Here is a 15,631-nt window from a genome sequence, read left to right as displayed (position 1 = left end):
TTCATCTCATTGCTGTCATGACAGAAAGAGTCATATTACTCTTCAGTTGTTTATGCTCCAGAGGGTAGAAGGAATCGCTTCCGTCAGCTGTGGCTCAGTGGGTAGCACACTCACCTGTGAGTCAGAAGGTTATGGGTTCAAGTCCCACTCCAAAGACTTGAGCACATAAATCTAGGCTGACACTCCGGTGGAGTGCTGCACTATCGGAGTTACCGTCTTTTGGATGAGACGTTAAACCGAGGCACCGTCTACCTTCTCGGGTGGACGTAAAAGATCCCATGGCACTATTTCGAAGACGAGCAGGGGAGTTATCCCTGATGTCCTGGCCAATATTTATCCCTCAATCAACCTAACAAAAACAGATTTATCTGGTCATTATCATATTGCTGTTTGTGGGAGTTTGCGGTGCACAAATTGTCTGCCGCATTTCCTACATTACAACAGTGACTGCACTCCAACAGTATTTCAAAGCGCTTTGAGACGTCTGGTGGTCGTGAAAGGCGCTAAATAACTGCAAGTCTTTCTTTCTATAACGTTAACATATTATAAAGCTGTGCTATGCAGATAAAGAAAGTCCATGTCCCCAGTGGTTTGTAGGTGTGCCACACAGCTCTATTTTCGATGGATTGGTGAAGGTGGCACCAGTTTATACCGGATGCCACCAATCATTCTTCACGCATTCTCTTTTTGTGAGCCTGCCACGAAGTAAAGTTGATTGATTGACCTGAAATCATTTCCAGGTTACATCCATATTGGCCTGAAAGGTGCCATGATGTTGTAAGTCTCCAGTTTTGTCCACCGATTGCAAAAGCCTTTGAAGGAACCAGTTGGCACTGTGCCCTCATACTCATTGTTCACCCGAGAGAAGTGCAAGGCAGTTACTGGGAATATTCATTGAGGGAATCTACCCAAACAGCATCAGGGAGGTTTTTACACAAGCAGTCTGTCTTTCTAGGGGCGTATTCACCTTTGGCCACCTTGCTCAGTCGGCTTTTAATTTTGTTCTTGGCATCTGGATAGTCGATGACTGTGTACATTCCAACACTCCCGTCTTCAAAGCCCACAAAAATATCTAAATCGTATTCAGATACAGCAAGACATGAGGGAAGTTTGCATAAATCGCAGCTTCCAATATTTTTCCCATCCGTTATTCGCACAATATTAAGTGTTGCACTTGAATGAAAGTCACAATTGCAGTGGTCTCTGTAACATATGTACACAACATATTGACCATCTCTTGTCAACTGTTGATTAAAGATGGCTCCCTCTGTATTAATGACACACAGTCTTCCATGTAGTATGTCCAAAACATTGACACTCTCTGTGTTCACTGAAATGACTGCAATCCTCCCATCGTTGGAAACCTGAAAGGCATCTAATTGTCTGGAGAACTTGCCAGGGAGCTTGATCGGGAGCTGGACCTGTCGGTAGAGAGCTTCTTCTGCTACATTCCAGGTATAAATACTTGCAGAGGACGAGATTAGCAAAATACAGTCTGGGTTGTCCCTCAGTGTCTGAAAGGCAACGATATCTGATTTGTCCGTGCATTCAAATCTCTTGACTACGCCTCCTGACCACAAGCTGACAGCAAGGAGACGATGCTGGTGAAGACCCAGAAGAAAGGTACTTTCGGGCGTTGTCATTGCCTTATTTAAGTGTATGTGAATGTTGCAGACGATATGCCCTTTGGAGAGTTTCCAGACTTTTGATACGCGGTCTTCACAAAGTGACACAACAAAGTGGTCGTTTGGTGTTATCAGCAATTGTGTCACATCACCATATCTGATCCGGTGCAGGTTTTGACCAGCTTCTGTGTCCCAAACATAAAGATCACCATGAACGTCTGCAGATACCAAAGATGCTCCTGTCCTTGTGAGAGCACAATGTTTTACAAGGCCGGCATGTGCAAAGGTAGCCTCTATTTGGCAGAAAGTCAGGCTCCATTTGAATATGATGCTGGTACCATCAGAGGCATAAAAATGCTTTCCCTGTGATGAAAGAAGAACTGTTTGTACGGTCCGTTCTGTTTTTGCTATAGCTGATGCTGTATCTATGCAGTCTAGGTCCCAGGACATCAGGAAACCTTTTGAAGTAAATGACACCAAAGCCTTTTGCTTACAACATTTAGAGAGGCTCAGTGGGGTACCGAGTCTGTTCTCAAGTATTAGAACGCATTGCCCAGTCTCTCTCTTCCACACAAATAAGGCCTGGGAACCACTAATGATAGCGATAATGGAATCACAATCTTGTGACAATATAGCTCGGATGAAGTATTCATTTTTAGGTGGTTTGAACTTGGCTGACATGTTCCAACTCAAAGTGTCCCACAGTTCAATGCACGATGTCCTGCACAATAACAATGAGTGATTAGAAAGTTCAACACTAAGAACTTCATCTTCATCTTCTGAACAAACAATCTCTTCCAGGAGATGTGGTTCAGTCATGTCTTGAGTGCCCCAAACACATATATTCCCAATCTTGTCAACAACATAGATTTCCTCATTAGATGCAGACAAGAAAATGGAATAGACAGATGCTTCAGGAAATTCAAGAAATACTATGGCTCGCTGGAGACCAGTATGAATATTAAATATTGTGACTGTGCTCTTCAATTGCCCACACAATGCATATATTCCATCAGTAGTAAAGGATACACATTGAACCTCATGTTGGCAGTTTAACTGCCTGATTGTGTGATGAGAGTTGAGGTCAAAGACCCTCACTATTGCGCTGTTTTCAAACCACACTACTGCATTTGTACTGCATAGAGCAAAACCACTGATTGGTTGCAGAATCTCTGCCATGCCACCATCAAGACTTCTTCTCATGTAAACTTCGTAAAGCAAGGATAGTTGGGCAAAATCATACACTAATATCGTGCTGTGGACAGTCACAAGTACAAGGAACTGGTCACCATCTGACATTCTGGCTCCTGAAACTTTAACTCCATGTGTGTTGATTTGCTCCCAAGGTGCTTGAACCTCTAGGTTCCAAGCATATACAGAACCACTTTCCAGTGCCACCAGAACTAGAGACTGTGACTGAATTTCTATGATATCGGTTACTCGAGACAGGCTGGTGGTACACAAGGCAGCATGCACTCCGGGCAAAGTAATCACTGGACTGTGCAGCACAGCAATAACATTATGCTTGAGCCCTTCTTGATAAGCCTGCTTCAGAAATTTGAACAGTTGCGGGAAGCATTCTACAAACGGTAGAACCCTGATCTGAATAGCCATTGCTAGCTGATCAGGGGATTCTCGCAGGAAACAACGTGCACTTTTCAGAACTGCTGCTAGAAATCTCATCTCTCTTCGATTTACTGTCTGAATATTTTCCTCTAGTTCACTTATCAGCTGAACCAGGTGACCAGCTTTAACCATTGCTTGATGGGACACGAATGAAGATAGCACATCAAGGTATAGCTCTTCCAGTCTTCCAGTTCTCTTCAAATGATAAGCCAGTTCTTTAACTTTTCTGCGATTTGGAAAAACTAGACAAGGGTTAGAAGAATGGAAATTAAAAAGCCAGGGCTGTGAAGGCTGCTGTCTATCAACATATATCTTCATTAAAGGACTATTTTCCAAAATCCACTGATGCATTGGTTGATCCTCTGTTGGCTTCTGATGCAAGACAGTGATGAGAAGTGGCTTCCCTCTTCCATTGGACCATCGGCCGCTGAAGTATTCCACCATGATGTTGTGCATTCGTTGCACAGTTTCCATGTTCCTGAGGTAACACCTGTTGACGACCAGCGGAAAATGCCTGTTTGTCCAGAAGAGCAATTTGACTCCATTACGTGGTCTTCCGACTAAAAACCCACTCAGATCCTGCTTCAGTCTTGCTAACGAATAATGTGGCACTTTCACTGAGACTGGCAAGCCATTTCGAGGCCAAAAATATTCGATGACATCGTCATCAAGTGACAAAATGTCCAGCAGTTCCACCTCACCGAGTCCCGAATCTGCAAGTGTTATGTAGCCTAAAGCTCTGGAAACCAGACTCTCCCCATGCCTCCTTTCAAGCCTTTTGAGTAGTCGCTCAATACTGTCATGAATAGTTCTTCCTAATGTCTGGTCATCAATATCCTCATGTGACCTCCAGCAAAGCACTTCATTATAAAGCAAGTTAACAAAAAGTGGGAGCGTACACTGCCCCAGGGCTGTGTTCACAAACACCTGCTGCCCAGAGGTAATTCTTCTGCTGGAGGAGAGAAGGCGCTGTGTAAGAATTTTGCTGCATTCCTTTCTCTCTCTCGGCTTTAATTCAAGGAAGCATGCTGCATTTGGGTACAATGACGTGCGTTTTTCTGCCATTCCATATTTCTTAAGAGTCGTAGAAATAATTAACCTGGTGAAAGGTGGCAGACTCTTTGGAAGCCAGCATAAGGCTCTGGCACCGTCAGTCTCTGGTATCTGGTCAACACCATCTATTATTACAGTCAAGGGATGCTGTTCGGACGATTCCTCTAAAAGACTAACAAAACAGTTCACTAATTTCTCAATGTTGTCAGAATATATTTGCAGAGGTTTGTGGTAGCTCATTGCTATTTGCTGACATATTCCAGTCAGGACATTTCTGAAGTAGGTACCGTTGCCTGTGGAGGCAAGGAAGCGGCTGACTGTCACAGGGGCACAGTTATTCAACCACGAACATATCTGAAAGAAAACACATTGAAGAAAAGTTTGAGTATTTATACTTAAATTTACTGTTCCTCAAGCAGGATGTTAGTTGGCCTACAAGAGCGGTGGCATTGTTGGTTACGAGTCATGAAATAGATCAGTTGGATAGCTGAATGTCGGTTAGCACAGTCAGTACAGAAAATAGGACCAATTGGATTAGGGCAGATTTTAGAAAGATGAGGAGCAAGTGAGCTGAGGTGAGGTGGAAGGAGAAATTGGCACATGGGATTCTAAAGCACCACAGACGAGTGACCACAGATAAAAGATGAAATATAAGATATTTAGAACAGAGGACAGGAGAAACCTCTTCACACGGAGTTGTGAGGCTGTGGAATTCACTTCCAGGGTTAGTGGTTGAGGCAGAAACTAGGTCAACATTGAAGATTAGATTGAATAGGTGGATGAAGGAAAAGGGGTTGAAGGGGTACGAGAGCAAGGTGGGAAAATGTGGTCAGAACTATTCGCTGGTGCGCACACAGAGTGGTCAGAGTGAACGGCCTGTTTCAGTCACTATTATATGTTCCACCATCAACATCTTGGGGGTCACCATTGACTAGAAACTTAACTGGGCCAGCCACATAAATACCGTGGCTACAAGCGCAGGTCAGAGGCTGGGTATTCTGCAGCGAGTGTCTCGCCTCCTGACTCCCCAAAGCCTTTCCACCATCTTCAAGGCACAAGTCAGGAGTGTGATGGAATATTCTCCACTTGCCTGGATGAGTTCAGCTCCAACAACACTCAAGAAGCTCAGAACCATCCAGGATAAAGCAGCCCACTTAATTAGCACTCCATCTACCACCTTAAACATTCACTCCCTCCACCACCGGTGCACCGTGGCTGCAGTGTGTACCATCTACAAGATGCACTGCAGCAACTCGCCATGGCTTCTTCAGCAGCACCTCTCAAACCCACGACCTCTACCATCTAGAAGGACAAGGGCAGCAGGCGCATGGGAACAACATCACCTGCAAGTCACACACCATGCTGACTTGGAAATATATCGCCGTTCTTTCATCGTTGCTGGGTTAAAATCGTGGAACTCCCTCCCTAACAGCACTGTGGGAGTACCTTCACCACACGGACTGCAGCGGTTCAGGAAGACGGCTCACCACCATCTTCTCAAGGGAAATTAGGGATGGGCAATAAATGCTGGCCTTGCCAGCGACGTCCACATCACATGAATGAATTAAAAAAATGCATTTTTTTAACCTCTTCAATGCAAGCAGGATAAAGCCAGTCTTGGCTTGGAACACTTTGGGCTGCATTTGCTGCTTTGTGACTAACAACTAAAAATGTCTCTTCCTCACATCCTCATTATGTCTCGTTACACCATTACACTCAAGGGGACATATCCAACTTGTCCTCAGTCTGGTTTTGTATAAATAAATTATATTGGCCCAGAATTTCTGGAGCGGGGCATCATGCAGCCTACCTGGTGGTTAGACCTGTGTCTGCGTCCTTTAGCTCAAAATTATTTTGAGCCATTACTTGCTGGAAGTGTGAGCCGATAACAGCATGGTGAGGGTAACAGGGCATCTGGGTCCTCAATGAATGGTGGGACCAACAGTGACTCTCGTTAACCAATGAAATAAAAGGATTGAGAAAGAAACAGGAACAACTGAGAAGGAGGGTGAATTAGAGTCAAATTACAGGTACAGGACGAGAAATAAAGAGAAAGAAAGATTGGATTAAGAGAGAGAAAACAAGAGACAGAAAGGAAAAGCAAACAAATAAAATAAAATGTGGTATTTTTTAAATCTTTAAGAACAAGTTACCACCTGAAGGAATGAGACTCCCGTTTAAATTGTTCCATTTCTGGGCAAGAGGCTTGATTGCAATATTCCTTTTCAGCTGCATGGCTGTGCAGCTATCAGGACCTCCCATGTAGCCGTCACACCTGCTTTTCAATGCGGAAAATCGCGCACGCGCGGTATGTTGAAGGGGCCGCGCACCCAAATAAAAGAGGCAACATTGGTTGAATGGTACTGCATGAACAATTGTCACGCCATTGAAAAGTACTTACACTGTTAATTACCAGACTTAACTTTCAGAGGCGAGTCTAATGGGCAATTAATGTGCAAATCCAGCAATAACAAGGAGGCCAAAGGCAAGATGCCGTTTGTGCAAAGCGAATGGCAGAGCGACGTAAATCGACCAGTAAGTTCCGCAGATTCGCAACTCACAGTGAATCTCTTAATTCCCTGAATGTGCTGGCCAATTTGCAGATTAATAAAGACATGTGTCCTTAACACGCCATTATTTCCACAGCAATAACCGGCCCATTATTACAAACATCCACACGTATCTCAGCATATCGTGGCCAATACCACTTAAGAGCCACCTCGGAGTGGTAATTGCTTGGGAAAGCGGTCAATCCTCAGACCTGGGGAGAGGGAAGGGGCCATAGAACAAAGAAACAGATAAAAATCCGTACCTGTTTGGCACATGTTGCCAAGAGGAGTGTTTTTCCACTGCAAGGCCCTCCCACAATAATGAAGGGGGAGATAGATTGCTTCCCAAGAATGTATTCTTTAATCTGGTCCATTTCTTTCCACTCAAAATCAGAAAGGGCTGCGTATAAATTGCACATGGATGTGTGTTCTACCATTTCCTCCATCACACCGTCAATCTCGTCTGCAGGTCTTTGTGCATTGGTGTTGTTGCTGTCAATAAGTTTAACCACATCAGTATAAAACTGCTGGCATAGACCCTCGATGTACTCCTGCCTCAGTTGCTCTGTGTAGTCCTGTTTGTGGTTGCCCAATACTGTAAAGGTGTAAACGCATAAATCCGAGGAAATGACCAGTGACGGGAGAATCTTGTCACGCAGCCTGAGGAGTTTGGCGTGTGCCAGTGCATCTGGCGGAAGCTGCCCATCACTGTCTGCTTGCCCTTTCTGTTCTGTGAGCATCTTCGTCAGGTGGCGGGTCAGGTGTGGAACTTTGCAAATGTAGCAAATGCACTTTTGGAGAACGCTTGGTGGTTGATTTACGACAGCGTGCAGCAACTCATCTTCAAGAGCTATACAATGAAGTGAAGATATTATCGCATTCATACTTTTAAATGGACATTCATTTGTTTCAGCCTATCATAGTTGCTTACCCTGGTTGGGAGCCTTTCGTGGCCTGTTCATGGAAAACTACAACAAATAGAATTTCAGGCTTGCAATGATGATGTTGATTGGTTTCCATGGCTAATAACCCCAATTGCCTTAAATTTACCCTCCCCCCTTCACAACAGGTAGGAGAAGGTCGGAATCGAGGGGTGGGGGGGGGGGGTTATAGCATCGTGATCGAGCAACCCAACAAATCCCATTCCTGCCCGCCTAAAATTTAACAAATCAGGCCATCGACCCGGCTCCTGCAAAATGCAGACATTCAAAAACTCGTGGCCCAACGACATCGGTGCCGCAGCTTAAATTTAACTGAGTGAGGGAGGTGCTGAGTGGCCGAGGTAAGTGCTGAAGATCAGCTCCTTTTAACACTCCAGGAGTGCTCCCCCCTGCCTCCCCAGCCTCACCAGGAAGCCTTCGGCCTCCGCTTGCTGGATCACGACGTCGATGATCACTCTCCCTATCACGATTAGACCGATTGTGGCTCCTTTGTCCTCGCTCTTCCCCCCCCCCCCCCACCCCCACGGCGGCCCAGAGCTTCCATCCTGTACTGGCCTCTGCGGACCGTCTCCACAGGTACCCGGCTGCTTGTTTGTGTTGTCAATTTGGCCGGCTGTTGGGCAGGAGTCTGCTGCAGATTGTTTAAATGAGGCCCTGCTGTTCATGTCGGCATGGCCTCCACGTCCCCGGCCTGGCCAGGTCTTCTTCACGCTCCCCCGCACCCTCCCAGCCTCTCCAATAATATCAGGGCTCATGGTTGCAGTAACGTTTCGTGATCTACTGAGATCATTGAAAGGTTTGCGCCACTGCAGCCAGATCCTCCTGACCACATCCCTGCTTGTGCCCTCCTGTACAATGTGCAACCAGGCTCCGTTGGTCTCCTGGGGAGGTCTCTTCCACCCATTGAAAGGGAAGAGAACCTCCCTGCATGCTGTGACTCCCTCCTTAAGCACCTGGAGGGAGTGATGGGAGAGCCTGGGTGCAGCTGTGCATCTTTGTGCACCTCTATGCTGCAGAACACTGACAGAACAACTGTCAAACGACGTCATCAGACCCGCTTCCTTTTAATTGGCCGGGAACCTTGCAGGGCAGGCTGAACAAGCCCAATCGAGGGAAGATTCTTGTCACAGTGCGGCCTGGAGCCAGGAGTGCTGTTGCAACCCGGCACAGACCACGGCAGCCCCGGATGGCAAAATTGCGGCCGTTGTGTAAAACTTATATAGAACCTTGGTTAGATCACGTTCAGAGTACTGTGCTCAGTTCTGGTCTCCATATTACAAAACAGATATAGAGGTACTGGAGGTGATACAAAACAGATTTACAAAGGTGAAACCAGAACTGAGAGACTATAACTATCAGGAACGATTGAACAGATTGGGGCTCTTTTCTCTAGAAAAGAGAAAGTTGAGAGGTGACCTGTTAGAGCTCTTTAAACTGATGAGGGGGTTCATTAGCGTAGACATAGAGATGTCCCCCTTTGGGGGAGCCAAAAACTAGGGTCCATAAATATAAGATAGTCACGAATAAATCTAATAAGGAATTCAGGAGGAACCTCTTTACCCAGACAGTGGTCAGAGAGTAGATGCGGCAAATAGATACATTTAAGGGAAAGCTAGATAGGTATGGGAGGGAGAAAAAAATAGAAATAGAAAGGTATGCTGATAGGGTGAGATGAAGTAAGGTGGGAGGAGGCTCGTGTGGAGCATAAACCGGCATAGACTTGTTGGGCCGAATGGCCTGATTCTGTGCATTTCTTTTTGTATTTGTCTTTGAAGAAACTTTTCAGGATCATCATGCTTTTTTCCCTGTGACATGGGCAGTACTGAAGTGTACTACAGATTTAAATAAAGCCAACATATAAATCTTATAACTCAATATTCGTTTTTGATTAATATTGAGGAAATAGTATCATGGTTGGAAGCTCAAAACTCACTTCATATTCTGTCCACTAGATGGTGCAGTACCTTCACCAGTTGTTTAGCAATGAAGTGGGTTACATTTTGGACTAGGTAGTACTGGATTGATTATTTGATGATATAATTGAACTATATTTACTAATGAAGGGAATCACAATACAGACTAATATTTTATTTTTCACCCTAATTCTGAATATATTTGAGTTTCTCCAACCTGTTTTAGGTTTCTTTCGGATGAGATGTTAAACCGAGGTTCCATCTTGTTTTCTCAGGTGGACGTAAAAGATCCCATGACACTATTTCGAAGAAGAGCAGGGGAGTTATCCCCGGTGTGCTGGTTAATATTTATCCCTCAATCAATATAACAAAAACAGATTATCTGGTCATTGTCACATTGCTGTTTGCGGGAGCTTGCTGTGCGCAAATATTCTGCCGATTTTTCCACATTACAACAGTGACTACACTTCAAAAGTACTTCATTGGCTGTAAAGCACTTTGAGACATCCGGTGGTCGTGAAAGGCCCTATATAAATGCAAGTCTTTGTTTCTTTTTCTGTTTAACACTTCATTCACTGACTGAGGATGAAAAAGCAAAGCTTCTCTGAGGCCTCTGCTGCTCTGTCTGCTAGGATATGGACCAAGCATAATTCTCCCTCCATCTCTGTGCGTAATGATCTAACCTCCACTCGCCAGCTGCCTTTGAGATGGCCGATTTAATAAACTCGCTAGAACAGATGATTGAGAGGAGATCCGATAAGAGATATTCAAAATTGATAAAGGTAAATTGGGAAAAACAATTTCTACAGGTTGCTGAGTGTATAAGTTTAAGATCGTCAGCAAGTGTTGGGGATTTGAAGGAATCATCAATACTCAATTTTTTCCATAGGGGTAAAAGACTTGCATTTATATAGCACCTTTCATGACCACCGAACATTCCAAAGCGCTATACAACCAACAAAGTACATTTTGAAGTGTAGTCACTGTTGTGATGTGGGAAACGCAGCACCAATTTGCACACAGCAACCTCCCACAAACAGCAATGTGCTAATGACCAGATAATCTGTTTTAGTGATGTTGATTGAGGGATAAATATAGGCCAGGACACCGGGGATAACTCCCCTGCTCTTCTTCGAAATAGTGCCATGGGATATTTTATATCCACCTGAGAGGGCAGACGGGGCCTCGGTTTAACATCTCATCCGAAAGACGGCACCTCTGACAGTGCAGCACTCCCTCAGCACTGCCCTGGAGTGTCAGCCTAGTTTTTGGACTTAAGTCTCTGGAGTGGGATTTGAACCCTTAACCCTCTGACTCAGAGGTGAGAGGGTAGTCACATCTGAAGATGGGTCAGAGATCATTTATCAAGGAGGTAATATTCTGCATTGTTGGATCTAAGCTGGGGTGGAGTTTGAACACTACAATGGGCCTCAATCAAGGATGGAAAGAAACTCTGAAGTACTCTGTCTAGGAGAGTCTAGAACCAGGGCACACAGTCTCAGGATAAGGGATTGGCCATTTAGGACTGAGATGAGGAGAAATTTCTTCACTCAGAAGGTTGTGAATCTTTGAAATTCTCTACCCCAGAGGGCTGTGGATGCTCAGTTGTTGAGTAAATTGAAGACAGAGATCGATAGATTTTTGAACTCTAAGGAAATCAAGGGATATGGGGATAGTGCAGGAACGTGGAGTTGAGGCAGAAGATCAGCCATGATATTGAATGGCGGAGCAGGCTCAAGGGCTGTCTGGCCTACTCCTGTTCCTATTTCTTATGTTCTTAAAAGAAAAGTCAGCCAGAGTTCCCATTCCTGATCACTGTCCAGTGGCCCCTGCTCATGCGTATGTGCACGTGTGGACAATATTCACCTGTGCAATGCCTCTAGAGTCTAACCGTTTGCTAACACTTGCTGTCTGAGCTTAAAAGTGGCCACCTATGCACATCGGGCCGTACTCCCGGATGAATGGACACTTACAGTGGTGGGGAGAGAACCGGATGGGCAAAAATACAGGTACCATCCGATTAAAGGGCCATCATCCTACAGCATTCGCCAACCCCTAGAAATAGGCAGCATTTACCTGAGGTGAAGTATTTCTGAGCTTGCTCTGGTTTTATTGTTCCCTCTGTTAGGCATCTCTTCACTGTATCATCGAAGATCATCTTCAATTCTGTGAAGCTCTCACGCCACGCTGTATGAGCCACTTCCCTCGCTCTGTCCTCATTCTGTAACAATGGACTCATTTAATATGAAGCAGTGATTGGAATTTAAATACTGACACAAGCATCTGTGAAGCTCTTGTTACTTGACATTCGTTGATTTGGAGATTTGGCTTCTTTGCTGATGGTGAAAATTCGTTAACTACTAATAGTGCCTCGAAGGGCCGAATGGCCGACTCCTGCACCTATTTTCTATGTTACATCATGAGGCAAAGAGGCAAACTATAATAAAAAAACTATTTTACTTTAGAAACCAGACTGTTAGGGTTCTGTGACATCTGAGCAGGTTAAAAGAAAACCTACCCAATGTTGAACAGTGTTACAAAGGCGAAATACTGCAGATGCTGGCAATCTGAAATATAAACAGAAAATGCTGGAAATACTCAGCAGGTCAGGCAGCATCTGTGGAATGAGAGAGTTAACGTTTCAGGTCGATGAGCTTTCGTAAGTAACTGTGTAACTGCTGGTGCCTGTGGTCCAGAAGGGGAGTCCCATGCCTCATCGTGGAGAGCGGGTGTGTGGACAAGATTGGGTTTGGTTGTGATTTTCCCATTCCCCCACAGTTGACAAGCACACCGATATTCATTGTTTAGGCTGCTGGATGAATAATGGAAAGAAATTTGAAAAAGAAAAATAGATTTTGGATTTCCCGCTTAGATTTTTTCAGATCTGTAAACATTGCCTTCAAAACAAGACCCGAAGCTAGGAGTTTCCCCAATGGAAGAAAAGGGGAGGTCGAAGGATGAGCAATCAGGCTGCTCTTGCATGCTTTCCACCAGACAGTCACCAATTGGTCGAGGCACAGAGCTGGGTGCAGGATGCCTTACTGAATCACTTGAATAATGAATGTCATGTGGTCGTGTCTAAAAGACAGGGGAGAAAAGTAACTAAAACATTAGCTTAAAACAATACTTAATATAATGAGTCGACATTTTTAAGGAATTCAGATTCATTCTTTTTGTGACGAGAGCTCCATTGCAGTGCTGGCCACCGTTCCTGCAGATCTCCTCACCATATCACCACACACGACACAAAGAACACAGGTGGGACCTTAGGGTTGTTTTTCATATTTTCATAAAACCAATAGGTTTTACGTTACATTTACTGGTGAAATTGTGTTATACAGTGTTAAAAATTAAATGCAGTGTTAGCATCCAAACATTATAATGCAGCATCAGCAATCAACAACAATTGCATTAATATAACGTAGTAAAACATTAACGAGATCTCAGAGGGATGTTGGGCTGGAGGAGGTTACAGAGATAGGGCAGGGTGAGGCCATGGAGGGATTGTAATGCATTAATCAAATGCATTGATGCAGTGTTAGCATACGAACGCATTATGCAGTATAGCAGATGAATGCATCAATACATTTATTTGAAATTCTTCTGGCTGCTATTTTAAATGGAGTAATACCTTTGTTAAGATAATTGTCAGAGGAATTTAATATGAATGCATTAACACATTCATATGCTATTAGCACATACCACAAGTTCAGTAAATTAAATTCCTCCAGTGTATTCATGTGTTTCACAGATGGTGACTGAAGTGGAAGCTAATGGGATCCAAGATGAAATTCTAAATTGGATTAAAAAGAAAAATACTTGGATTTATATAGCGCCTTTCATGACCACCAGATGTCCCAAAGCAATTTACAGCCAATGAAGTCCTTTTGGAATGTAATCACTGTGTAATGTGGGAAACGCGGCAGCCAATTTGCACACAGTAAGCTCCCACAAACAGCAATGTGATAATGACCAAATAATCAGTTTTGTTATGTTGATTCAGGGATAAATATTGGCCAGGACACCGGGGATAAGTCTCCTGCCCTTCTTCGAAATAGTGCCAGGGATCTTTTATATCCACGCGAGAGAGCAGACGGGGCCTCGGTTTAACGTCTCATCCGAAAGACAGCACCTCCGACAGTGCAGCACTCCCTCAGTACTGTATTGGAGTGTCAGTCTAGATTTTTGTGCTCAAGTCCCTGGAGTGGGTCTTGGGTCCACAACCTTCTGACTCAGGGGCGAGTGTGCTACCACTGAGCCACAGCTGACATCTATTATTGAATGATTGATTATTGGATTACTAGATAATAGGAGACAAAAGCCAGTCAACAATGGCAATAGTTGTAGCTGAGCAGGGAAAAAGGAATAGGGACTTTGAGAAGGCATGGAGTGCTGGTAAATACTGGAGATACAACACTTAAAATCATGGAGTGGGTTTTAATTAACACTCAATTGAGCACCCAACTTTAGTTGCTGTATTGCTGAATCCAGTCTCTCCTCCACATGGAGGAATGGAGATATTGCAGCCAGGCATCACTCATGTCCTTGACAACAGCCTGTTCAGGGCAGGCTAGTGAGGCTGGCTTCCATCAGCTGTAATTGGTGCATGGGCTAGCATTACCAGAGAGAACCATGTGAAAAAAGAGGGAGTGTACCCTTAAATGGAAAATAAAGAAAAAGATGCTGGCCATAATGAGGAAAAACACAGAATATTGTTGCTATCTTTGAGGTGTGTTATTAGCCTTGGCAGGGAACCATGACTTGTCATTGCTTAGCCATAGGTCTGAGACACTCTCCCCACCCTGCCCCCACTAAAACCAATGAGAATGCGCCAGCGATGTTTGTAACACTTTTCCATTGCCTTGTCTTGGACAGTTATAGTTGCCTCATTGAAACCCAGTTATGCAAGTCTGACGATTACAATCAGGAGTGAGATCTTTCAGTTCTCATCCAGTCTGTACCACAGTAGTCCATCAATGATGTCGAAGAAACTAGTACTGTATCTGGCCTCATTAGAAAACCAGTGCCTGCAGCTCAATCACAGTGCCGCACTCCCAGATGGGATGGAGCAAGGTAATAATGCATGGACATGGAATAACACTGCATGGACTCATATTTGAAGCTCTTCATATGGCGAGTTCCTAATGTCTGCTAAATCATTAGTGGGAGGTGCAAACCAGAGGCGAAGCATTTCACCACAGAAAATGTGTGGAAACTCGAAGAGGAATCCAAGCTGGGCTGCCTTTATGCACCTTTCAGTGACCAGTTACCGTTAGTTAACAGTAGCACTTGTCTACTTTCTTATCGAGGGAACAATGGGCATGGAAGACTCAAACGTTTTTCTTTGTAAAGTTGACAATGAAATTTAAAAACAAAGTGGCGGTTCTGTCAGAGAAGCAGAGAATCTTTCACCGCAGGAATCCATTCGGCCCATCGTGCCTGTGCTGGCTCTTTGAAAGAGCTGTCCAATTTAGACCAATACCCCAGTTTTTTTCCTCATAACCCTGCAAATGAGTCCTCTTCAAGTACATATCCTATTGCCATTTGAAAGTTCTGATGGAATCTGATTCCACCCACTTTCAGGAAATGTGTTCCAGATCACAACAACCCTCTGTGTGAAGACATTTCTCCTCATTTCTCCTCTAGTTTTTCTGCCAATTATTTTAAATCTATGACCTCTGGTTACCGACCTACTTGCCAGAGGAAACAGTTCCTCCCTACCTGCTCCATCAAAACCCCTCATCATTTTGAATACCTCTTATTAGGTCTCCTTTATGTTCTTATGTTTAACCTTCTCTGCTATAAGGAGAACAATCCCAGTTTCTTCAATCTCTCCACATAACTGAACTCCTTCATCCCTGGTATCATCCTGGCAAACCTCCTCTGTACCCTCTTCAGTGCCTTGACATCCTTCCTAAAGTGTG

At 44.3% G+C, this 15,631-nt stretch overlaps 1 protein-coding gene across 1 annotated transcript in view; it reads right to left on the bottom strand.

Moving 5' to 3' along the window:
- Positions 1-878: 878 nt before the first annotated feature.
- The window catches only part of LOC139274872 (NACHT and WD repeat domain-containing protein 2-like), a 40,228-nt gene continuing 25,475 nt past the window's right edge, over positions 879-15,631 (bottom strand). The window contains 3 exon segments of the mRNA XM_070891588.1: positions 879-4,658; positions 7,117-7,703; positions 11,784-11,928. Coding sequence (XP_070747689.1) covers positions 879-4,658; positions 7,117-7,703; positions 11,784-11,928 — 4,512 coding nt within the window.

This window comes from Pristiophorus japonicus, chromosome 10 (genome assembly GCF_044704955.1).
Source record: "Pristiophorus japonicus isolate sPriJap1 chromosome 10, sPriJap1.hap1, whole genome shotgun sequence".
NCBI classification, from domain to species: domain Eukaryota; kingdom Metazoa; phylum Chordata; class Chondrichthyes; family Pristiophoridae; genus Pristiophorus; species Pristiophorus japonicus.
This window is presented reverse-complemented; position numbering and strand designations above follow the sequence as displayed.